The sequence below is a fragment of the Chiloscyllium plagiosum genome, unplaced genomic scaffold (assembly GCF_037043375.1).
Source record: "Chiloscyllium plagiosum isolate Xiang-an unplaced genomic scaffold, Cpla_swu_hap1 HiC_scaffold_25, whole genome shotgun sequence".
NCBI lineage: Eukaryota > Metazoa > Chordata > Chondrichthyes > Orectolobiformes > Hemiscylliidae > Chiloscyllium > Chiloscyllium plagiosum.
The window spans coordinates 18,511,235-18,538,166 of NW_028270163.1; the positions used below are offsets into that span (position 1 = coordinate 18,511,235).

At 39.2% G+C, this 26,932-nt stretch overlaps 1 protein-coding gene and 1 long non-coding RNA gene across 8 annotated transcripts in view; one reads left to right on the top strand and one right to left on the bottom strand.

Moving 5' to 3' along the window:
* Positions 1-1,923: 1,923 nt before the first annotated feature.
* The window catches only part of LOC148145289 (uncharacterized), a 73,775-nt gene continuing 48,766 nt past the window's right edge, over positions 1,924-26,932 (bottom strand). For all 5 annotated transcript variants that reach the window (XR_015761386.1, XR_015761385.1, XR_015761383.1 and 2 more), the window contains one exon: positions 1,924-2,509. This is a non-coding gene — a long non-coding RNA (uncharacterized LOC148145289). The remainder of the gene's footprint in view (positions 2,510-26,932) is intronic.
* On the top strand, positions 9,198-23,116 carry pirt (phosphoinositide interacting regulator of transient receptor potential channels). Of its 3 annotated transcripts, XR_006315192.2 has the most exons (4): positions 9,230-9,336; positions 17,178-17,302; positions 18,888-19,042; positions 22,981-23,116. XR_006315192.2 is itself a non-coding variant. In XM_088000484.1 (2 exons), exon 2 carries the CDS (start codon positions 16,941-16,943, stop codon positions 17,343-17,345), a length of 405 nt encoding a protein of 134 aa, XP_087856610.1. In that variant the 5' UTR covers positions 9,198-9,364; positions 16,913-16,940; the 3' UTR covers positions 17,346-17,626. The 3 variants fall into 3 exon arrangements, 2 of the variants coding, with proteins under 2 accessions (XP_087856610.1, XP_087856611.1); XM_088000484.1 differs by lacking the exons at positions 18,888-19,042; positions 22,981-23,116 and having other exon boundaries at positions 9,198-9,364; positions 16,913-17,626; XM_088000485.1 differs by lacking the exons at positions 18,888-19,042; positions 22,981-23,116 and having other exon boundaries at positions 9,212-9,336; positions 16,913-17,626.

Below are 26,932 nucleotides of genomic sequence, written 5' to 3' on the forward strand. Positions count from 1 at the left end.
TGTATGCCATGTCCGTACCCCAACCACAACACCATCAGGCTTTATTGTCACATGGGCTTCTACCACAAACAACCCATTGTCGCCACTAACAGTCCCCATTGGCAGCTATTCATTATCCCAGACTGACTTTTGCCATTCCTTTATCTGGCAGAAAGTGAGGATGCAGATGCTGGAGATCAGAGCTGAAACATGTGTTGCTGGAAAAGCGCAGCAGGTCAGGTAGCATCAAATGAGCAGGAGAATCGACATTTCGGGCATAAGCCCTTCTTCAGGAATGAGGAGGGTGTGCCAAGCAGGCTAAGATAAAAGGTAGGGAGGCAACACGACGCCTGGGGGAAGAGCGCCTCATCTTCCGCCTAGGAACCCTCCAACCACAAGGGATGAATGCAGATTTCTCCAGCTTTCTCATTTCCCCTCCCCCCACCTTATCTCAGTCCCAACCCTCGGACTCAGCACCCCCTTCTTGACCTGAAATCTTCTTCCCGACCTCTCCGCCCCCACCCCCTCTCCAGCCAATACCCTCACCTTAACCTCCTTCCACCTATTGCATTCCCAACGCCCCTCCCCCAAGTCCCTCCTCCCTACCTTTTATCTTAGCCTGCTTGGCACACCCTCCTCATTCCTGAAGAAGGGCATATGCCCGAAACACCGATTCTCCTGCTCCTTTGATGCTGCCTGACCTGCGGCGCTTTTCCAGCAACACCTTTTTCATTCCTTTATCTGCCCAACCATTTTTCTCTCTCTCTGGGCTCCATATCTACTTATCATTCACTACTTTTTCCTCCTGCAATCTATCTTCAGCATATATACCAATTTTTCATAGCTACAATCAGTTCTGAAGAATGCTCATTGGACCTGAAATGTTAGCTCTACTTTCTCTCCACAGATGCTGCCTGACCTGCTGAGTTTTTCCAGCTATTTCTGACTTTGTTCCCTTGACCTGTCAGTTTAGAATTATTGCACTCAAAGTCTAGAGATTCAGGTATAAATGTCATCTTTACATATAATTTGTCTTCAATTAATAAACATAAGTCATTTTTAAATATGAAAGAGAACACTTAGCACTGAAAGATGATGTAAGTGAATGAACTGAAATGGCCCACACATGAGAATATAACATCAGTAACACTTTTAAACCAAGCACATTTATTGGCAAATGATAGTACCCATGTTCTTCCCTGCTTCCTGACTCTGAGGGTTACCGTCTGCTTCTGGTGAGCACAATCTGTGTGGAAACTTAAAAGCCAATTTGTTTTCTATATTACCCCAAACTACATTAATTGCACTTACAGGTATAGAAGACAGCCAATCTCAATCAATATGATTTAACACTGTCGTTAAATTGGTAAAAGTTCTCAATGCATTTACCTTTGTAACAAGCTTTTACCCATGAAGTATTAATTTAAGATTTTTAAATAAAGGCATTATATATGTACAAGTACTATCATTACCTCAGCTTGAGACCAGCAATAGAATTAATACATAGAAGAAGTTTTTTAAAATGCTGGAAAAACTCAGCAGATGAGGCAGCAAGTTAACATTTGAGGTCATTGGCCTTCCATTCGAGCTGGATAGAAATGTGGAAGGTTTTGAGCCACTGGAAATAGGGGTTGGGTGGGAAGGTCAGCTGGAGAACAATATTGTACTATTGTTTGTGGGCATCCTGCTTTGAGTAAGTTAGTTGCTGCATTGCCCTCAATACAAATGCAACTTCAAAAGTACTTCTTTGAGTTGAAGCACTTTGGTATCTCCTGAGGTTGTGAATGGTGCTACATAAATGTAAATTCTTTCTTTCATTCGCATCTAGCATAATGAATTTGAATCTAACTGATGTCAGAGCACACTTAGTCAGAATATGAAGATTTCATTTTCCAACATAGACATTCATCACTTCCAAAAGCAATAAGAGCACATAAATTATTTGAAAAATGAAAGTTTAATTAAGTCCTGACATTGACTCTAAAGTAAACAGAAAATCACAGCAGCATCACTCAAGTAATGCACAGTAACCCAATAATCTATACCAAATTTGATTTCCCATCAGGGAAATTTGAAATTAATGGTAAGCTCAAAAAGGTGCTAAGAGCTTGTGACTTAAACCTTAGTAATGAAATTATACATTGACAAATGTAATACTAACATGAAGTCTGACAAATAGGCATGTATAATTAACAACTTACTGAACTTCAACATTCCGATAGTTGTAATTAACACCACAACATAGCTCATGTTCATTGTAGTAGTCAATACTTATCCATGTTTTATGATTCTAGTAGAGTAGCCATTTGACATGTTACACATTAACACAATTTCTTTCATGTCCTATATTGGTGAGTCTTTGTTTTTAACGGTTGATCTTATATTGCAAAAAATCCATCATGTTGAACAGGGATCGCACCCAAGTGTTGGTGACCTCCTCCAGGTCTGGCAGGGCTATTCAAGTTACTTTCCTCAATGTCCCTCAGAATAGGTAGAAATTAGCCATCTCTAAATATGTTCCCCTTTATCTCTGGGAAGAAAGAAAGATTGATTGAGTTCTTATAGCACATTTAATGACCCCGGAACATCACAAAGGACTTGGTGTCAATGAATTGTTTTGAAGTGCAGCCATGAAAGTAATGACAAAAAAAATGCCACAAGTCAGTTGGCACACAGCAAGGTCCCACAATTAAATAGTTATATTGCTGCCGCTTGAGGTTAAGTGTTAGCCGTAACAACAAGTGATTCCCCTTGCTATTTTTCACATGGTAATATGAAACAGCAGATAAAATCAAGTCATGGATAGGGTCAGGTCAAATCCTAATGTAGAAAACACCAAGGTTTCACTCGGCTTCCTTGAAATGGGAGATTTGGAATATAACTCCAGTCTATGTTTAATGCCTGTTATTTAACATTCTTCAGTTATCTTCTCTAAGGATCTCCCAGTTTGCTTCTTTCTTATCAGTCCAAAACCCAGGAACTGTTCAGTATGTGTGTTAGGCCCAGCCTCTCAGTGGGAAGGGAATTCCAGAATATTAAAGTGAAGCAGTGGGAAAAATCAGAAACCGAGACCAGGCCCCACATGAGCACAAGACCTCCACCAGGATACTTTAACATCGATACAGGCTGCCCACTTTAAGGAGAAAGAGAATAAATTTACAAATTCCGCAGTGTTTTTGGACTCATACTTTGCTGAGGAGGCCATTTGTCCCATTGTGCCTGTGTCTACTTATTCAAACAGCTCTCCAATTAGAAGGGCCACCAACTTAAACAGTTAATTTTGTTTTCCTCCACAGTGCTGCCTGAACTGCAAAGTACTTCCAGTACTTGTCTTTACTTATTATATTCCCACTGCTCTGCTCTTTCCTTGTAGCCCAGCAATTTTTCCATTTCAGTGTGAATGGTTAGAATATGGAACTAACCACCACAAGGTGTGGTTATACACATCAGAAAAGAAACTATATAATTCCATGGGGAATAGTAAGTGTAGCTGAAAGGCTAAACCAAGATCATTGGAATGGGAGATTAAGCAAGTGGTGCATAGAACAGACTAATTGGGCGAAATAGTCATAGAGTCAAAGAGATGTACAGCATGGAAACAGACCCTTCGGTCCAACCCGTCCATGCCGACCAGATATCCCAACCCAATCTAGTCCCACCTGCCAGCACCCAGCCCATATCCCTCTAAACCCTTCCTATTCATATACCCATCCAAATGTCTCTTAAATGTTGCAATTGTACCAGCCTCCACCACATCCTCTGGCAGCTCATTCCATACACATACCACCCTCTGCGTGAAAAGGTTGACCCGTAGGTCTCTTTAATATCTTTCCCCTCTCACCCTAAAGCTATGCCCTCTAGTTCTGGACTCCCCAGCCCCAGGGAAAAGACTTTGTCTATTTACCCTATCCATGCCTCTCATAATTTTGTAAACCTCTATAAGGTCACCCCTCAGCCTCCGACGCTCCAGGGAAAACAGCCCAAGGCTGTAGAGTCTCTCCCTGTATCTCAAATCCTCCAACCCTTGCGACATCCTTGTAAATCTTTTCTGAACCCTTTCAAGTTTCACAACATCTTTCCGATAGGAAGGAGACTGGAATTGCACGCAGTCTAACCAATGTCCTGTACAGCCGCAACATGACCTCCCAACCCCTGTACTCAATACTCTGACCAATAAAGGAAAGCATACCAAATGCCTTCTTCACTATCCTATCTACCTGTGATTCCACTTTCAAGGAGCTATGAACCAAGGTCTCTTTGTTCAGCATCACACCCTAGGACCTTACCATTAGGTGTATAAGTTCTGCTAAGATTTGCTTTCCCAAAATGCAGCACCTCGCATTTATCTGAATTAAACTCCATATGCCACTTCTCAGCCCATTGACCCATCTGGTCCAGATCCTGTTGTAATCTGAGGTAACCCACTTCGCTGTCCACTACACCTCCAATTTTGGTGTCATCTGCAAACTTACTAACTGTACCTCTTATGCTCACGCCCAAATCAGCACCGACCCTTGTGGCACTCCACTGGTCACAGGCCTCCAGTCTGAAAAACAACCCTCCACCACCACCCTCTGTCTTCTACCTTTGAGCCAGTTCTGTATCTAAATGGCTACTTCTCCCTGTATTCCATGAGATCTAACCTTGCTAATCAGTCTCCCATGGGGAACCTTGTAGAACACCTTACTGAAGTCCATATAGATCACATCTACTGCTCTGCCCTCATCAATCTTCTTTGTTACTTCTTTAAAAAACTCAATCAAGTTTGTGAGACATGATTTCCCACACACAAAGCCATGTTGACTATCCCTAATCAGTCCTTGCCTTTCCAAATGCATGTACATCCTGTCCCTCAGGATTCCCTCCAACAACTTGCCCACCACCGAAGTCAGGCTCACAGGTCTATAGTTCCCTGGCTTGTCCTTACCACCCTTCTTAAACAGTGGCACCACGTTTGCCAACCTCCAGTCTTCCGGCACCTCACCTGTGATTATCGATCATACAAATATCTCAGCAAGAGGCCCAGCAATCACTTCTCTAGCTTCCCACAGAGTTCTCAGGTACACCTGATCAGGTCCTGGGGATTTAACCACCTTTAACCGTTTCAAGACATCCAGCACTTCCTCCTCTGTAATATGGACATTTTGCAAGATGTCACCATCTATTTCCCTACAGTCCATATCTTCCATATCCTTTTCCACAGTAAATACTGATGTAAAATACCATTTAGTATCTCCCCCATTTTCTGCGACTCCACACAAAGGCCGCCTTGCTGATCTTTGAGGGGCCCTATTCTCTCCCTAGTTACCCTTTTGTCCTTAATGTATTTGTAAAAACTCTTTGGATTCTCCTTAATTCTATTTGCCAAACTATCTCATGTCCCCTTTTTGCACTCCTGATTTCCCTCTTAAGTATACTCCTACTTCCTTTATACTCTTCTAAGGATTCACTCGATCTCTCCTGTCTATACCTTACATATGCTTCCTAATGTCCTTCTTCTGTGCTGCAAATTGTATTTAATACATTTGTCCCCCTTTTGAAAGTTACAAATCCACCATCCTTTCAAGCAGTGCATTTCAAATCACAATTCTATTCCCAATGTTCATCACACTCTCTGAGTGTAGCTCTGCACAATTTGTAGAGAGAACTCAAATGCTGCAAGGGTTGAAGATAATAAAACAAGGAGCAGCAGATGCTGGAACTCTGCTCAATGATTCCAGAAACACTGACTCACTGCCCTGTCATAAATAAATAGGTCCAACAGTTTATCACTGCAATAACTGCACACGGAGAAATTTACCTTTGATGGATCCCTTTTGAGTAATAATTTCCAAAGAAATAATACTGAAGTTGAGCAATGCTCATCCGAATTAATAAAATACAGGTATGGGGGAAATAGTCATTATTTCCTTTGAAACTAAGTACTCTCACAATAAATCCTTAAAAACTATTGAGAATAATTCTACACAATGGGTGTGTAACTTGCTCTGTAAAAATGCTGTTCGAACCTATATTTGTATAAAAGATAATCAATGTGAAAATAATTAATTTCTCATAAATCATCTATTTTGGAAGATAAGCTTAAAACTGGAAAATCACATATAGACAGATTGCTTCAGTTAAGCTGTGCAGTGAAATTGTACTCACAATTTACAAGGACAAGGCATATCATTTCATAAGACCCAGAAACAGACAAAATCTTTTCTCCCCAAATAGGAATCACTACTTCATCCCACAAAATATAATTGAACTATCATTTCATATTCAAAGTATGAAAAAAATTGCAATTATATCGTGGCTTTCACAGCAGCAGTATGTCCCAAAGCACTTTACAGCCAAAGAAGTGTCTTTCTAGTATAACTAAGAGCCATGTCAGAAATGCATTAAACCATGAGGATGCAGAAATGGAAAGGAAGAGAAAATAACTGCATTCTGGAAGCAGAGAATACCATCAACTTATGAAGCAAGATCACCTCATAAGTGAATAACAAGGGTGCAATGAGATAATAATTTAAGTAGGCCCTCAATCCTGTTGTTATTGCTCACAGCAAACAGGCACATTTACAACAAAGAAGGAAACTGATCAACTCATTGAGTTTCAAAGAGTAATCCAGTCTATCCCATTACCCACTCTATCCCTAAATCCTCGAGTGAAAGGCTTTTCCTCTTGAAAAGCTAGTTCTATAATGCATTCATTTTAATCCTCAATGGGGAGTTATACCGAACAGTTATTCTGCTATTAGTAACAAGCAGGGTTCAAGTATTAACAATCATTGTCAAACGTGAAGTTAATTTGCAAAACACCATTTGTCACACACTTAGTGGTTTACATTTGGTACAGTTAATAGCATTTGCTAAGAGAGATGCAGGTTTGGCAAACCCACCCAATGTTGTTACCTTCAAACCATGTTCTGACCACAGAGAATGGAACATTGCACAGACATACACTCACTGATATCCAGAGATGCCTTTTTAAAATGATGACCCCTCAGTTTTATTTTCTGAGGCTTAATGACCAAGAACCACAAATCAAACTTCTAATTGGTCCATTTGTCAATCAACAAATTTATAACAAAAAGCTCAACCCATCCAAAATGGTCAGATCTGTACTAGAAAGCATAGTCTGAGATTTTCATTTGTTGTATTAAACATTCTTACAAACTCCAAAATTGAAGCAAAGGACTATGGATGCTGATGATCTGAAAATAAAAACAGACAATGTGGAGAAAATCAGCCAGTCTAGCAGCATCTGTGGAAAGAAAAACAAGAGTTAACATTTTGAGTCCAGTATGGGTCCAATAGATCAGAAGACTTTCTTTAATATATAGAAAAAAAGGGCCAGCACGGTGGCTGTGGTTAGCACAGCTGCCTCACAGCACCAGGCACCCAGGTTTGATTCCCTACCTCGGGCGACTGTCTGTGTGGAGTTTGAACATTCTCCCTGTGTCTTGCATGGGTTTCCTCCCACAATCCAAAGATGTGCAGGTTAGGTGAATTGGCCAGGCTAAATTGCCTGTAGTCAGGGGTAAATATAGGGCAGGGGATTGGGTCTGGGTGGGTTACTCTTTGGAGGGTTGATGTGGACATATTGGGCCGAAGGGCCTATTTCCATACTGTAAATAATCTAATCTTAAAATATAACTCTTTCTTTCTCAAAGAGACTACCAGACCTACAAACTTTGTCCAATACTTACGCTTTTTTAAAAAAAATTTTTAACAAAGTCTAAGTTTAGTACCTGTACCATGTTATGGGTAAGTCAGACTGTGGCTTTGTACAGGTACATCTCAACTTGCTGCCGAGCTATAAAATAGGCACTGCAGTGGCCAGCTGCCAAAGTTCTTCAGCATTACCTTTTGTGAAGAAGAGTCATATCAGACTCAAACTATCAACTCGGTTTCTCTCCTCAGAGATGCTGAAGACCTGTTAAGTTTCTCCAGCATTTTCTGTGTTTGTTTTAGATGTCCAGCATCTGTAGTGTTTTGCTTATATTTGACCTCTTCAAGAATAATCAGCAAAGCTTGTTTAGATGAGTAAAGGATAAGGTTTGAAAGTAGCACAACACTTCTATTGTGGCAGGGTTACAAATAAGTATTGTAATAAATCTTTAATAGTTTTCTTCAATGTATTGTGTTTATAAACAAATAGAGCAAATGATTTGTATCTTTTTATATCAAGGTTTGGCCCTTTCATACGTTATTTTAGTTTATTTGGTCATGTGCTGTGAACATCACTGGCTAGGCCAGCATTTATTACCAATCTCTAATTGTTGTGGAGAAGGGGGTGACATTCTGGAACCTCTGCCGTCCATAATAAACTAAGACATAGGAACAGGAGTAGGCTGTTTGGCCCTTCAACCTGCTCTGCCATTCAATAGGATCATGGCTGATTCAATATTCCCCATGTGGTGTAGGCACACAGACAGACAGGGAGTTCCAGCATTTTAATCCTGCATCAGAAAAGTAACATCATATGATTCCAAGTCAGGATGGTTTGTAGCTTGGATTGGGAGGTGGGGGGGGGGGGGGGGGAGAGAGGGGGGAGCTTGTAGTTAGTGATATTCCCATGCATCTGCTGCCCTTACCCTTCTAGATGATGGAGATCACCATTTTGGAAGGTGCCTTAGCAAGTGAGCCACTGGGCACCAGCAAAGAGCAGGAACATTCCAGATGAAGGTAGATAATTGAGCAAACACTTTCTCCTTGATGTCTCCTTGAGTGCTGTTGGGGAAGTGCAGTAAGACAGGTGTTTATGATCCTGAATAAAGCTGGAGGTGCGGGCAGAAGGAATTTCTTATTCCCTTAAACCAGCATCTCAACACAGGGATGAATGCAAAGAATTTCAAATGTATAACAGTTTCCATTAATGTTATGCCTGTGCAGCAGCTGCAGAGCAGTAAGGAACCAAACAGACACCAACTTTAGCCATGGGTTAGGGTTAGGATAGCGGGGAGAGGCTTGGGTCTGGGTGGGATGCTCTTTGGAGGGTCGATGTGGACTTGATCGGCTGAATGGCCTGCTTCCCCACTGTAGGGATTCCGCGATTCTATGAAATGATGTGAGCCATCTCCCTCCAATGTGCTGGAAACTTAAATACTGCAAGCATGACATGAACTCCCTCCAAAAGCTGCAGTTTCTAACCTGAGCCGAGCCCATCGATGATGTCATTCAGTTTATCCGCCCTGTGGAAAGGACCTCCCTGTCCATGCTCAGATTATGAAGCATCCGTGGCTGTTCAGCACTGAGCTATGCTTCCTCCTGTGCCAGACCTTACAGCACAGCATTAGTCCATTTACTTGGCGGGGCATTTCAAAGACCGGTCGTTAGAGAGAGAGAGGGAGAAACAGACAGGAGATCAAAGTGAGTATCTCCTGTGAGGCTGATGTGGGTAAGTAATCAGAAGGCGATGGAAAATAGCAACGACAGTCATCGGTGAGGGCAAGGACCTGAGGAGTTAGAGACGGAAAGCATAGTTTGTGTGTGTGTGAAATAGTGGAGTACGGTCGTTCAATTTCCTATTTCTCCCCCAGAAACCGCGCACGGTATGTTAATCCCATACTTTCAGGCAAAAGTGTAGAAACACAGGCTGGCGCTGGAAGGGATAATGCGAGTCTGAAACGAGACTCCAACTGCCCTTCAACTTTCCCCTCCCCCCAAATACTTAGAATTTGAGGCCAAGTTAGGAGCTGATTGCGAGTTGCCCAAAATCTTTCCCGAGTGTCAGGTATCGCTCCAATTTTGCCAAGGACGGGCTCAGAGGTTGAGAAGGTGGAGGGAGGGGGTGAATGAATAGACTGACATGTGGGTGATATCTGGCTGAGGTCCCCCAGTGATCAATCAGGGCTGATCTGTCAGGATGAGACGGCCAGAAACAATAGCCGTGGACACGACGGGCCGAGCGGACGGCTGGTGAATTGTGCGGACACTGATCTTCAGCATTTGTCCGGGGGGGGGGGGGGGGGTGGATTTCGGTGCAGAATTTCCAGGCGTTCAGATCGAGGGCGATGCGGTGGTGGATGGAGCCTGTGCTGGAACAGCAGCCCAATGCAATTATCACTCTGAAGGCAAAAAGGGCTTGGTGCCTCCTGCAGACTGTTAGCTGCGCCCAAAACTAGCACAACAACTCCACAAGGAAATAATCTCCAAGCAAGCTAGGAAAGTAGACTGGTATGAGTCAATTGGGAGAATTCGGCAGAGTAAATCCATGGCTGGTCTTTAGGAAGCCAGCAAACGGGCTATGTCGAAATCTCTTACCCAACCACCCCCAATCAATTCCTACTTAGGAAGGGAGCATTGGTTTAAAGCAGAGGTACATTGGCCACAAACCAACAATACATTGCATTTATTCGCTCTCTTCAATGTGTTCCAAGGTCAGTCAGTTTAGTTGGCTGGACAACTAGTGATGACAACTGCACAATTCCCACAGAGGCTGTTACCATTATCTTTGCAATCTGTCCACTTGCTTGAGGTCTGGTGACCCTCAGGTTAAATGACCACAAGTCATCTCTCTAATGTAAGAAGCAGGACTATGAGGATTTTACCTTCTTAGTGTCCCGGGGATGCTTCATGTAAGCAGAACTTGGCATGATGGCACCTCAAGAAATATTTGGACAGGCAGCCAAAGAGATGGGGGTGTAAGGGGAGTCTTCGAAGAGGAGATAGATGTGGAGAAGTGTAGAGCTTGTGGCCTGGATTGCTGATAGTGCAGCCAGTGGTGAAGTGAAATCAATCAGGGACGCCAATCAGACCAGACGGAGAGGAATGAAGACACCTTGGAGAGTCGTGGAGTTTGAGGAAGTTACAGAGGCAGGGATAAACGTGTTTGTGGAGGACTTGAATTTGAAGATCAGAATTTCAAACTTGGGGCGTTGTTAGACTGAGAGCTAATGCAAGTCACAGACATGATGGGGAATGGGTCTTAGTACAAAGTGGGATATGGGCAGCAAAGATTGAAATGGAAATTTTAGAGGCAGTAGGTAGGCCAGCTGGACAGCATTGGATATCTGAAGTGAACAGATGTGGACTGATCAGCAAATGAGCTGAGACAGAGATGGAAATGAGTGACAGTAAAGAGGTAAAAGTAAGGGCTCTTGGTAATGGAGAAGATATGGCTTAGAAGCTGAGTTCAGAGTCCAATAGAATACCAAGATTATTAACAGTCTATTTTAGACTCAGATAGTGGTAAGGCGGGGAGATGGAATTACTTTCTACGGAACAAAATTTCAACCATTGTGAGTTGAGCTTGCACTTTATATTTTCAACATGCAGAATCATTGGTAATGGTATGGTCTCACATACTAATGAACGCTAAGAGATTATTCAAATTGATGTGGTTAAAGTATAGGCTTACGGTAAAAACGTTATGCCTGCTTCCAAAAATATTTCATTTATAATGTACAATGCTTATATAGCTTTGGACAGTTTGATAATCTACACCTTGCTCTGCATCCAACCTGAAGGAGCCTGTATGTCATATTTTTTAAAAAGTTACAAAATACTCATTGGAATAGATTCAATGCTCTTGTTGCCATCAGTATATAAATTTATAAATCTAGGTTTTGTAAAATAGAGAGAGCTCTGAATCAATGCAGTGTAACTGCTCATATGATTCAACTTTAACAGAATTGAATGCAGATGTAACATTGTCCGAGTGCATAATTTTTACTGGATTTTTGGTTTTAAGGTTAAATTCTAAACTTGCTCAGCAATACATTTCACCCAAGACTGGAATCAAACTCGGGTCCCTGGCATTGTGAGGCAGGATACTGTGCCACTATAAGCTCTCCAAACTCTACTGTTTGCTCTGTGAACCCACCCACCTGTCAATGCTTGAATACTACTTTGTATAGTCTGAGTTTGCATTTTCAAGTTTCATTCAGTATGAGCATATTTCATGTCAATCCTGCAAACTTCAGTCCATTGACAGCTTTGAGGTTTTGCTCGACCTAATAGGGCCAACACTTTTCTTTTTATAAAGTCACCATAGTCCCAGAGAACCATGAGATTACTTTCTTATTTGAGACAGGGAGAGAGAGAGCGAGAGAAATGACTGGTGGTGGGTTTAACCTGAGGGTCACCACGCCTCAGGTGAGAGTGGGATTGAGAAGTTGGGACTCTCATGATTATCTCGGCCAGTGCAGGAATTGAACCCAAGATGTTGGAGTCACTATACATCACAAACCAGCCATCCAGCAAATTGTGTCTCTATGTAGCACCTGAAAATATTTTGAGTTTTTTTGGAGAAAGAAAGTGTTAATTTACCTTTAAAAATTTGAAAAAGCCTATCCATTATAAAAGAACTTGCATCCACAGCAACTTGCATTTAAAAAACACCTTCAATCCACCTGGATTCAGTGTGTTCATTTTTAAGTATTGTTTTTCCATGGTTCTTGAATTTGTTTTTAGATTTTTAGATATGTACAACTGATGTTCTAAACATCTGCCAATCTGACTCCCCAAATAGAAATTTAGTTATATTGACAATGTTCAGGACTGTCCTGATGGTCTGTGTAAATCACTGATCTCTTAACGCACCTTAAACTTTTAATAGTTCATTACTAATGAGGCTTACACCTTGTTCTAAGCTCTCCAGATCAGTTGTTTGCGCAATGACCCCACCCATCTGTCAGTGCCTGCATTTCTAGTTTGTAATGTCTGAGTTCACATTTTCAGGTTTCATTCAGTTTTGTACTTACACTTCTGTTTTGAAAATGAAACCATTGGAGAAATACCAAATATTTAGTGGATATGAAAAAAAATGTTAATTAGAGATCTAAATTGTCAAGATCAAATCATGCTTGTAAAGAACGACTTTTTTTTATTTGGTCAAGGGGCATGGATGTCATTGGCTTTGTTAGCATTTATTGCGCAATCCTAATTGAGCTGGAGAAGTGATAGTGAGCCTTGGTGAATGTCTGCCAACAGTAAGGTGTAGGTAGACCCACAGTGCTGTTAGGGAGGAATTTCCAGGTTTTTGACCGAACAACTGTAAAGGAGTAGCAATATATTTCTAAATCAGGTTGATGTGTGACTTGGAGTGGATTTTGTTAATAGTTGTATTCAACTGCAGCCCTTGTCTTTGTGGGCAGTAGAAGTTGTGAATCTGCGTGATCCTGTCGAAGGAGGTGTTTCTTTTTGTTCAACTAATTGCAGTGTTTGAAGCGAGTTCTCCCCATCAGAGTAAAGGCCAAAGTTATGATCAGAACAGACTGAAATCTATCAGTGGCAACCTATTAAAAAGACACATGGTCATCATCTGGGATATCAAACATCATAGTTCAAGAATAGAATTTGTATTAATTATACAAGGTTAGAATCATAGAGAATGCAGTTCAGCATCATTATCTATATATGGGATTATGCAGGACAACAATATGTGTACCCTTGGTAGGAGTGCAAACTTTGGCAGTCAAGTGCAGCCTTCTCAACCACAGCTCTAAGAGAGTGTGGGCTTTTAATTATCTCATTTTGTAAAAAAAATTCCCTGTCAAAGATTTGTAATTAATGAGACCTGCCTAGAAATAAGAAATTAGCCTAAATGTACATAGTTTTAAAAACCTTTATTAAAATATAATAATCATTTTACCCAGGTCTGCTTGACATTTCATGTTAAATTTCACAGCTTTCTGTGCTAACCATGAGTATTGCAATCATCTGATTAAAAATGACACTTCTGCAATAGTGAGTCTCGTGTACAGTGAAGTGGTAACCAATTCCCTAATTCTGCAGCATCTTCTAGAAGAATGCTAATGTGTATTGATTAGAACTTATTAGATGCAGTTTTTTTTTTTTAAATTGCCAACATAAAATTTCTATTATTAAATGACCAAAAACGGACACTGGATGTGTTATGCAAGAAATAGTAACTATCCTTGTTTGTATTGAAGAGTCCATATGGAATCTTAAATCAGCATTTCATAAACTTTATCCCTGTCCCTGAAATCATTCCAAACATTTTCCTTTAGGTTATAAGTTGTGCTATAACTGTGAATAGTTTTATTCTGTTGTTGATCTGCTTGTTTTGCTACTGTCACATATTGCATAGACTTTTGATGCTAAAATATTTGATTCATGATGGCAACATCACTTAGGATTATTGATTGTGATATAATCATTGCAAATTCACCATGTGCCAATCTAAACTCAATTACCATGAAATAATACTGTCAATGCTTATTACAGTATTTGACAATTTATCAAGCCCTGTGCCAAAAGCTTCTTTTCATCTGAGTGCTAATTTGTGATATTAAGGAAGAATTATTTTCATCACTGTGTTTGATATATCCTTCTTCATTGCCTAACATGATGACGTAAATCCTGTTAAAACACAGTATCACACTGCCTGTGTGTGACAAGAAGCAGAACTATTTCAGTTCATTCAATTACATAAAATGTCCAAGTCATTTGACCAACTGGCCAATACTCCACAGATGTTTCCTCCAAACCTGCTTCATTTAATTCTATCATCTTAACCATTTACATCTTTCTGCCTCATAAGTTTATACAGCGTCACCCTAAATATGACTCTCCTCAACTTCTACATTGTGGAAGTGAAATTAACCATCCCCTGGGTGAAGACATTGCTCCAGTTTGATTTATTCATGACTATATTGCATTTGTCTTCCTCAGTTTAGTTCTCTCCACCAACTTTCCTACGTTTAATCTGCTAAACCTCTTCATAATCTTAAATACATTGATCATCTCAATTTTCTTTCCTGGTCAAGAGATTCCCATCCTGATCTAACTTTCCTAATAAGTATAATGTTATTGTTCTGGTACCATCATTATAAGTCTTCCATTTACCTACTCCTGTCCCTCTATTTTTTTAAATTGTCAGCAGATCTCTCAAGAGATCTACCTAAGGTTCTAGACAAGTTTAACATAACTTTTTTCTGCTAGAAGTGTATAAAGTATATAGGATGTGACTGAGAGGCTTACAGCATTGGTGGATGTGAGAGAATGAGATAAAGCACATAAACAGTAAATTTAAGTCCTTATCTAGTTTACTGAGTGATAAGCAGCTTGGGAGATTGCAGATCTGGGGGATACAAGATGCCATTGAAAGATTCATTCACTGATTTTGATGATTTGGGTAGGATCGGTGATGTTTCTGTGACAATGCAGTCAGGTTCCCTGGGTTAGACTCCCAGAATTCACCTCGTTGACTACCTATTCCTATTCACCCCTGAAGGACGTCTGGGCCCCCTGCAGTAACATCAACTTTCTCCTCAACTTGACCTCCAGGACTATGGCTTCCAGCGCTGAAACAGAGAACTTGACAGCCCCCTCCCTGACCTGGTTCTTCACTGGCAATCTTTTCAGTCTTCTGCCTCCTTTCAAAGATGTTCACAAAAAATTTCACCAAGTTGTTGCAGTTTAATTGCACCATCCTTTTGAGAAGCAGGCTGCCTTTAGGTATTGCAGGGTACCAGTAAATCTTGCAGCTAAGCATGAATCTGGGTCTCCTGTTATTTGTGTAGACAGTGAGCAGAGTTTTACAAATTAAATGGCATAGCACAATCAGTGGTGAACATGCAACACAGATAATACATATTACCTGCATCACCTGGATCAGATTAATCTCACGTCTCAATCCCTGTACCCACAAATGAATGTAGTCAATTTTTTAGCCCAAGGAGTGATATTCCCTTTACGCTGCCCCAGCCGACAGCCGGTCCCAGGAGATAACTTCATATAGCATCATTTTGACTTTTTCCCTTCCTAGCCATTTAGTTTCCTGATACCTTGAGTTCAGGCTTTCAGCTTAATGCAAAATTACAGGCATTTTCGCAGAGTAAACTCACAGCGTGAAGAAGTGGGTTACTACCAGCTGTATTCATTTCATGTTCAATCCTTATGACCTTTCATAGTCAGCCTTTCATCTTTTCACTATGACCTAGATTTAAAAGTGGGCTCCAGATATGAATGGACTGTGGCAGTCATCTCTTTCCAAAGTCACATTCCTGTTCTTTATATTGCAGACAGAATAATAAATCATATCAAGATTAAATTTCCGGTCATTGATCAAAAAAGGCAAAGCTCTTATGAACCAACTCACTGAGCATTATTGAACTGTGAGATGAGTGGAATAAGACTAGCAAAGGTTACAATGTCATAGGCAAAATGTTTAAGTATATATTAATTCAAAGTGAGATTCACACACATTTATTAACTTCCTCTGCATTGTAATGCCCATGATATACTCGCTGACAACATTGCATTGAGATTATTTAACTGCTTCTCTGATCTCTTTTGTGTAAATATTATTCTCGGATCACATCAGCAGCCATTCATTAGAGACTGGATGTCTAATAGTAAATCTAACCTCCAGTTTTTATATCATAACTTTTAACAAAAAGAACTATATGCCAGCTTATAAAAATAGAACCCCCTAAAGCAAAAACTAAACTGTGTTGGAGCCATTTTTCATATTCATCTTCTGCCTCAGTAGAAATTGATGAGATGATTGCAGCTCCCTGCAGTTCTTATTTGCTTCATCCAGGCTTGAATTCAAAGTTTTTTTTTCAACTGTGTTTGTATAATGTAATTTAGTTAAACAAACTTGCCAGGCTGTGCCTATTGATTTGTTTATCCATTATGTTTTGAAAAGCTGCTCAGTTCACTTGTTCCTGTTTTGAGGAGGGCTATTTTAGCATCCTATTCGAATGACACTGCCAGTGAGCATTGATGCTGGTATACTTTATAAATCTATATTTCTGCTTTTAAATGTTTGAAAAATTTCTAGACATTTGGAAATATATCAACAGGAGGAACTTATATCAAAGGAATATGGTACACCTGAATTAAAGTCACAGTCAGACATTTAATGAATTTTTGGGTTCGGTGATCATTAAAACAATGAAAATAGCTTAATTTTTGCTTCTGCCAATTTAGTTAGTGCTTATTTTCAATAATGTATTTATTTGTTTAAACACAGATAAGTTGGCACCCATTCAGATCCAGTGATGAAGACAAGTTCAACTGAGAACATTGATCTGGGCATGCGATTATGCTCTGAGTCCAAAGATCTGCTGACCAACCATACAGAAAGCACCTACTACAGCAGTTCCAGAAGTGTATCCATTTGGACATCAGAGCCACGGACTGCCTGGGAAACCTATCACAAACCTATTATTGTCATGTCAGTTGGAGGGGCTTTTTTCTTTTTGGGGTCCATAATGACTGGTTTGTATTTTGGGCAGATCACAAAGAAAACATGCAACGTGCTGGGGCCTGCTTTTCTCTCCATTGGGATGATGTTTCTCATATTTGGATTAGTCTGGCTCCCTATCCTCAAAGAAAAACAAAGAAAAAAGTCTATGTCAAGGTATTTAAGGAACCACAAACCACCATCATTCTTTAACTTGTGAGATAGAACTACACTACAGAGAAGCTGATTGTTAAACTGACTGTTTCTATGAGTGGATTTCTCACTGTAATTCATGTTTACTTGGGCTTGTGGAAGTTAAAAGGAGATGTATGAAAAGCTCTCCTCATTTATTCCTTAGCATCAGTGAAACTGGTGAGAGAGAAAGAAAGACATGCATTTGTGATGCACCTTTTATGAACCAAGGATATCCCAAAGTGCATTCTCGCCAACAATTACTTTTTAATGGAAGAGTAGATACTGTGAAAGATCTGGAATAAAGTCACAATGTAACATTTAATGAATTTCATTAGCTTGATGATCATTGAAGAAAATGAATTACTTTTTTCAATGGTGTATTTTTTGTCAACATTTCTACCTGATGGAATTTTATCAAATAATTTAATTTTATGGCTTCTCAGAGCTACCCAGTTCCGAGCATTACGCTGTTTTAAGCAACAAACTAATGAATGCATCAGCCAATCCATCAAGCTGTCCAGTATGTCGCAAACCATTTCTGAAGTCATGAAATTAACTGTGTCAGTAAAACGTTATCAATTGTGATGTAAAGTTATTTGTAAGTACTGTCATGGATATAAACCAATGAATCAATAGGAGGCATGATAGAAAATATGCATGTTTTCATGTGGTGCATAATTTTAGGTGTCTTTGCAAGAGAGTAAAACATGCATCAAGCTAAATATTGCACTTAATCACTAATTATCTGCCTTGCTGCACTGGAAATTATTTGCGCACAGTAAAGTGTTAACCCTTACTTTAAATACTTGCAGTACAATTTGTTTGTCCAAGCATATTTCAAGTTGACTTGTTATATTGAGTGGATTTTTAATGAGATTTGTAAATGATCGTGTTTGGTGTAGCAGCTACTGTTAAAAATTGACAGTGTAATTCTCTTAGTTTTCAAATAGAAAAATTATTGAACATTGCACAAGACTACCTTAATGTTAATCTCTAACAAATCACAAACAGATCCATATGAGGCATCTTCCAACAATAAAATTCATTTATATATTGCCTCTAACATAAAAATATATTCTACAGTATTTCACGGATCCATTGTCAGATAAATTTCACAAAAATCATCACGATCTTTCACTTCTTATATGAAAATAGATACAACTCAAATGCATTTCTTTGTCCTGAAATTCAATAATACTTAACTAAGAAATAAAAAGTTAATTAAAAATAATTGAAAGTAGAATTAAATTGACCAACTTAGTCCATCTTTCTGTTTAAACACGGTGTAAGTTTGAATTTGTAATTTCGTCTGTGATTTCCACAGGTACTTTTAGGAATTCTTTCATTTGGAAGGAATTAACAAACTGTTTTGAATAAATGTAAGCAAGTTGAGAGGAATATTTAAACGGTTCTGGATATTTTTTGCCAATTATTCACTTTTAGTTTTATTGTATAACACACCCATGCGTCAGCTAAGAATTTAAGCAGGATGCCGATGCAAGGGCCAGTGGGCAAAAAGTGTGCATCACCTGGAATAACACTCACTCTCTATCATTTTTCATCTTAGGATCTAAAACCTGCTGCAGATTTTACCTTCTCTCTCCATCACAAGGCAATCAATATCTACCCACAGCATCACCGCATTGAAATAGTGAGCAGAAATTGAGAACTCACAACATGAAAAACTGAAATCAGGAGTCTACACCTTATTGCCCTGGAACGGTTTGTGCTGAGATATTAATCTACCTTTCCGTCAATGTCAGAAGAACATCTTTTTCTTTTAACTTTTTCTAGTGATTTTACCTGTAGCCACTCAGGAGCAATATGACTTCAATAAAAACTAAAAAAAAATTTGCTGATGCTGAAAGTCAAAAATGAAAACAATGTGCTGGAGAAACTCAGCAGGTCGTACCAGACTTAAAATGTTAACTCTGTTTCTCTGTCCACAGATGCTGCTGAGTTTCTCCGGCATTTGTTTTTGCATTAATATTAGGTTTCCATAGAAAACCAAGACTCATTTTACATTATATTCTTGAATCTAAACATAGAAATGTAATTAGCGATTTTTGAGAAGATTTGTAGCTCAGGTTGATAAATATATGAGTTCACTGAGCCTGAAGGTTTGTTTTCAGATGTTTCATCACCGTACTAGGTAATATCATCAGTGAGAGTTTCTGGTGAAGCGTAGGTGGCATGTCCCACCTTTCTATTGGTCTTGGTTTCTTAAGGTGGGTGATGCCATTTCTTTTTTTTTCAAAGGAAGATACATAGGATCTAAATCGATGCCATTCTAACCAGAACTCCATCAATAAACACATCAATTTAGATCATATCTACCTGTCCTTGAAAAGAAGAACCAAAAATGACATCACTCACCTTAAGAAACAAAGACCTATAAATAGAGAGGCGGGACATACCACCAGCGCTTCACCGGAGAATCTCCCTGATGATGTTACCTAGTATGGTGATGAAACATCTGAAAACAAATCCTCCAGCTCAGTGAGCTAACCTACATACTTATAGAAATGTAGCTCCTATAAGCAATACAATTATCTTATAGTTTTGGTACTGAATTGTTTCTTAAGCTACTTTCATACATAAATTCCTGCCTGAAATGTAGAGCTTGATTGCATTCTGAGTATCGTAAAAGTAGGTCTGTATCAACAATGAGGCTCCTGCACAGTGTTTCTAGTGTAATCATCTGCTTTTAGTGCCAGGTGTTTTATTCCCTGTGTGAGAGCCATCGGAAAACTTACTTGCAGGCCATTAGTTTAGATTTTTTGTTAATGGATTGATCTAATTGATCCCAGTCAAGATGTAATGGCACACTATAATATGCGGTAAGACCTGGAAAATATCCAGGTTTGGACTGATAAGTGGCGAGAAACCAATCGTGCCACACAAGTGCCTGACAATGACTATTTTCAAAATGAGAGAATCTAACCTCTCCCCTTGACAATTCCCATCACTGAATTCACTCATCGTCAACTTTCTGCTGGCTGACCATTAATGAAAAACTGAACTGAACTGGCTATATAAATACTGCAGCTACAAAAGCAGATAAAAGACTTGGAATTCTGCAATGAATAATTCACCTACTGTATTCCCAATACTACTTCAAGGCACAAGTCAAACATGAAGGAATACTCTCCACTTGCCTGGATGGGCATGGCTCCAATGACACTCCAGTAATATAGTGTCATCTAGGACAAAGCAACTGAAGTGATTGGCACCTCATCCATCACTTGCAACACACATGTCCTTCACCAACAATGCACCCTGGCAGCAGTGTTTAACACCTAGCACTTCCACAACTCACTAAGACTCCTTGGACAGCATTTTCCAAACCTATGATCTCTACCACCAAGATGGAAAAGTTCTGCAAATGCTTGGGAATAGCACCACCTGTAAGTTCCATTGCAGGTCACTCATCATCCTGACTTGAAACCATATCATCATTTCTTCATTGTCGTTGGACCAAAGTCCGAGGGCTTCATTCTTTACAGCACTGCCCAACAGGTATAGACCCAAGGACTGAGCAGTTCAAGAAGGAGCTCACCACCACGTTCTCAAATGGAGTTAGGAATGCGCAATAAATATGGCCTAATCAGTGATACCCACATCCCATGAACAAATAAAAATAAAAAATGGATCTCACCACAGACTCAGGAAAACCAAAATAAAGCCAGAATACCACTATTGATCTTAATCCAATTACCCATCAATGAAAAATGTACCAATACAGTTAAATCTGCAGTAAAATAGCATCCGAACATTTACTGTCTAAGCAAATAATTGGAGACTGCCCATGTGAGACGTACTAGAAAGAGTCCGTTGTCTGTACAATGCTACCAAAATATAAATTAATAGCTTCAGATGAGACGAAGGGAAACAAAGCAGCAAGAAAGATTACTTTGAAGTATGAACAGAATTAACTGGAGCAAATGCAAGGCCCAATTAATGTATTAAGTGAATTATATCTGTAGCCACTATTCCTCAGTCAGCAATGCCCATATTACAACAAAACCTTGAGTTTGGGGCTGCAAAAGGTATAGCAAGACATTTCCCACTGAGATGGAGGGGATGACAGTGGTAGGCTCACTCTATAACGCTCTTGTGTATCTCTTTACCATTTGTTATGGAATAGAATTCAGGATTATAAAAATACTTTCTGTCCCCTAGGATGAAATAATATATAATACATGAAGCCACAGAACCAGAAGATAGCAAAATTTAAAAAAAAGAAAACTAACATTAAACTCCATAAGAAACGATACAGTGGGTAATTTATCTTAGTAGAGAAATGACAAAGTAACTGAACAGCTTATGACTCAATCCATACACATTATAAGGGAATATGACCAAATATTACATGCTGTGGCAATTAAGACTTTTTTTTTTAAATTGTTTCCTGGCTATAAAGCAAATTTGTTGAAATCTGTGACTCATCAGGACAAGTGTATAAATAGTCTTAGCTCTCAGATGGAACTTCCTGCAAACATTTGGTTGTTTAATAAATTTCAGAAAGAACTCAATTTTTTCAAATGGGCTATTAAATATTGACTTAGTACAAAGGAAATATACTTGACTTTCTTTTCATTTCCATTAGAATTGTAAAATATTTATGTGTGCAATAGAATAGTGCACATTGCTTTAAAGTTTCATTTTTGAAGGTGATTGAAGACAGTATATATAGAATAAGCTTACAGAGCATCATGTTTGAGAATACAGATCCAATGTGGTGTTACATAACCAAAGGTTAAGTACTATACATGTACTACCCCCAATCATAAATTTCTTTCATAATACCGATGTTACATTTTAGCTTGAATTGTCTCCTAGAAAAGACATCAATATCACATTAAGGTAAATTGGTTATGTGAATCAGCAGGCAGTCTGTACAGATCCCAAATGGATGGATAGCATTGATGAAGTATGCACATAAAGTACTGTGGAAGTTTCATGTAGCATTGTGCCATAGTTATATTTGATAAAGTACAGACATTCAAAAGGAACTAATGACAGACTCTGCATACTTGATAGATTACAATGCCTGAGGCCGAATACTAAGGATATCATTGTACGCTCAGTTTCAGCTCCATAATTTGAGACAGTTTAGTTCTTGCAAAGCACCATCTATTTCAATTATAATTTATATTGTGCTTTTCATCCAAATCACTTACTGATAATCTAACTTGAGTTGCAGTAGATGATGACTGAGTGATGTCTAGAGGTTGGTTTACTAATGTATTTTCATAGAAATTAGGAACAGGGCTAGGCCATTTGGTCCTTCAAGCCTGCTTCTCTTTCAGTACAGCCATGGTTGACTATCCAACTGTACCTGCTTGCTCCTTATTCTCCTTGCTCCTTTAGCCCTAAGTACTATATCAAGCTATTGTATCATGCCAAAGCATGAATGATCATCTAATTGATGGATTTGTCAACAAACTGCACCAAGAGTCCAGGAAGTCCTTTGCATCATCACACAATTTGGGTCACTACAACAGACACTCCAAATGCTAAGGTACTGAATAGTACTGACAGATGCCTAGCCTTTCCATTGTATGTAGAAAGTTGAAAGAGAAACAAAAATATATTAAACAACTTGCACCATTTTCCTTGTTGTACCAACAATCTTGTGTTTCACTTAATCCAAACAGATGCTGGCATTAATTGGACAGCATGATTTCGGATAAGTCATCATTCTGATCTCATCCAGATATCATGGAGAAACCTAAGGCAGTATACTGGAAGAAATCACAGCAACTTGAAACATTCCACATGGCTGTGGGTAAATCCAATCTGTAGAATACAACTTGTATTGAGTAGTATAAAACTCACTTCCCCTGATGATCACTGTACAAACGAGTCATACGGTGAAATCACGTTGGCAGATTATTATCATCAGCCTGGGAATAAAACAATCATTCCATGGAGCCCAGTTAATTTAACCTGTTGTGTATTTATGTAAACTTATTCCCCCCAAATTAGTTTGTAACCTTCATAATATAGGAATGTTAATATTTGGCTTGATTTGTCTCTGGAAAAAGATGATCAATATCACAGCAAATGGGCTGTCCAGCTCAGCAATCAGGGCTGTATGACTGTTTGATTTTGGTGACTCCCATTTATAGCAAATACAGACTGAGCAAGCTGAAATTGTGCCTGGCAAAATTTGCCTGTGTATTTTCTGTTCAAACCATTTGGTGTGGAACAGTATTAACTAGCAGCAGTCAGATGGGAAGCAATGGCCCTATGGTATTACTGCTAGAATATTTAATTGAAAATTCAGCTAATGTTCTGGGGACCTGGCTTCAAATCCTGCCATGGTAGAATTTGAATTTAAAAAAAAAACAATTAAGAATTTACCAGTGACATGAAAATATTGTCAATTGTCAAGAAAAATCCATGCGGCTCACCAATATTCTTCAGGGAGGGAAATCGGTCATCCTTACCTGGTCTGGCCTACATGTGACACTAGATCCACAGCAATGCGATTAACCCCCATATTGTCTGAAATGGTCTAGCAAGCCACTCAGTTCAAGGATGTAAATGCTAGCCAGCTTGTGATGCCAACATCCCATAACTGAATTTTTTTCTTTTAAATTCAAGTGAGATATTGTCAGCTGAATCATACCATAACAAACAGAGGGGTTTCCTGTCAAAACAAATTCAAAAGTAATTTCCCCACGCAGATTTTTTAAAAAATATGTTGTGGGATGAGTGCTACTTGTTATATTTGGGACAATACTTTAAAAAGTAGCATTGACATTGATTCTGGAGTTTGGATGATAATTTGCACAATCCATTGGGGGCAGACTTTTAACCTACTCTCATTAGTTCAATACTTTAACATTTGTTCTATTTTTTTCAAAACCTTTGCTTCAACAATGATTTCAAACTAGAGACTTCCAAAAATCAAGCTTGATGCTTCCAAATCATTACCTGATGTTTTAGCCAAATGTTAGCCCTGTTCGGAGTGTTCCATGTCCTTTTAGCACATCAACCTTTTAAAGTAGAATTAAAATTGAAGAAAATTGCTGTCTGATGTGTCCATATGTTGCTACAATTTTCAAATGCACTCACTGACCATTTGTGGTAATTGCTTTCAAACAGTTGCAAATGGACAGCATTGCAAGAAGAATTGGCGTCCTATAAGGATTTGTGTGAGGGTCTCAATTACTCACTGATTTATTAATAAATTGGATAATGGCATGAAAAGTTTTTTATCCAAATTTGCTGATGTCACAATATTTGGCAGCCTTGCAGCCATTATAGATGATAGCATAAAATTGCAAAGGGATAGTGATAGACAAAGTGGATGGACAAAACTGTGACAGATGGATTTCAATATAAGTGAAATTGTCAATTTTGGATTCGAAACGGATAGATAAAGGTTCTTTCCAGATAATATGCAGTTAAATACGATGGAAAGCGTCTTGGGGATACAGGTGCATAGATCTTTAAAATGCCACATAAGTGCAGAAAATAATCAAGGCGGCTAATGGAATGCTGGTCTTTATGTCTAGAGGACTGGAGCATAAAGATGCTACAGTTATACAAAACCCTGATCACACCAGACTTGGAGTATTCTGAGCAGATCTGGGCACTAACCCTTAGGAAGGATTCATTGGCCTTGAAAGGGGTACAATATTTAAGTTTATAAGAATGATACCTGGACTTCAGAAGTTATTAGGAGAGATTATACAAATTAGGCTTCCTGTAGAATTTAGAAGATTAAGGAGTGATCTGATCAAATTCTTCAAGATAAAAACAGGAAAGGACAAGGTTGATAAAGATAAACTATTTGTTGATTGGAGATTCTCCAACTACAGAGCTTTGAGTAAAAATTAGAGCCAGACCATTTAGAAGAAATATTAGGAAGCACTTTTTAACACAAAGGGTCATAGAGGCATGAAACTTTCTTCCACAAACAGCAGTGAATGCTAGATCAATTAGAATCATAGAGTCATAGAACGGTACAGCACAGAAACAGGCCCTTCAGTCCAAATTGTCCATGCCAACCAGATATCATACATTAATCTAGTCCCATTTAACAGCATTTGGCCCATATCCCTTTAAACCCTTCCTATTCATGTACTGTACCTATCCAGATATCTTTTAAATGGTGTAACTCTACCAGCCTCCACAACCTCCTCCAGCAGATTATTCTATACACAGACCACCCTCTGCGTGAAAACATTGCCCCTTAGGTCCCTTTTAAATATGTCCTCTCTCACTTTAAACCTATACCCTCTAGTTTTGGACTCCCTTACTGTGAGAAAAAGGCCTTGGCTATTTATCCTATCCATGCTTCCCATGATTTTATAAACCTCTATAAGGTCGCTCCTCAGCCTCTGACAGTCCAGGGAAAATAATCCCAACCAATTCAGCCTCTGCCTGTAGTTCAAACCCACCAAACCTAGCAACATCCTTTATAAACCTTTTCAAGTTTAACAACATCCTTTCTATTGCAGGGAGACCAAAATTGAACACAGTATTCCAAAAGTGGCCTAATCAATGTCCTATACAACCACAACATCCCCTCCTAATTCAATGCACTGACCAACAAAGGCAAGCATACTAAACACCTTCTTCACTATCTGGTCTACCTGCGACTCCACTTTCAAGGAACTCTTTGCTCAGTGATGCTCCCCAGAACCTTATCACTAAGTGTATAAGTCCTGCCATGATTTGCCTTTCCAAAATGCAGCACCTCGCGTTTACCTAAATTAAACTCCATCTGCCACCCCACGGCCCATCAGCCCATCTGATCAAGATCCTGTTGATTGTTAACTTTAATTCTGAGACAGATTTTTGCTATTAGGCAAAGGCATTAGGGAATATGGATCAGAGGTAGTTACATGCAGTTAAGTCACAAATCAGCTAACGAGCTCATTCAATGGTGGAACAGGCTTGAGGGTCTGAATGGCCTACACTTTTCCTATAAGAAAAATCCATGGGGATATTATAATTTAGCTGTTGCTTTTAGCTTTTGACAGAAAGCATTCCCCAAGCCATCAAGAGTTCCTATTCTCTTTCTTTGTCGATGTTTGGGCCAAGACTAGACTGTTTACAACATTGCTGTAATGTTGGCCCCTTGGAAGGGTATCTACCTGGATATATGCCCCATCACTAGGATCACCTCTATAAAATCACTCAACTCTTCCACTACATCAGCTCACTTGTTGCTGGAGCTTTGATCCAATCCTAAACTTAACATCAATTGCAAAATATTCCTGGCTGGGCAGGAATTTAAGGTAATCCAAATCACAGCTGCCTTTATCCTCACTCTCATCTGGTCTGGTTCATTAACCATTACCACTGTGCTCCCTGACCTACATCAACTGTGCATTCAGTAACCTCTCTGCTTTAAAAGTCTGATCCATGTTTTCAAATCTCTCCCATCTCCTGTTTTCTCTCGCCCTAATATCATCCAAGATATTGGTATTCCTCCAATTCTCACTGCCTTAGGACTGGGTATTTTAATCAGTCTCCAGCTACCTGGAACATAAAGTGGAGAATTCTCTCTTTTAAGATATTCCTGAAAACCAACTTCTGGAATAAGCTATGCCTCATTTGTGAATTGGTGTGAATTCAGTTTGTTAAAGA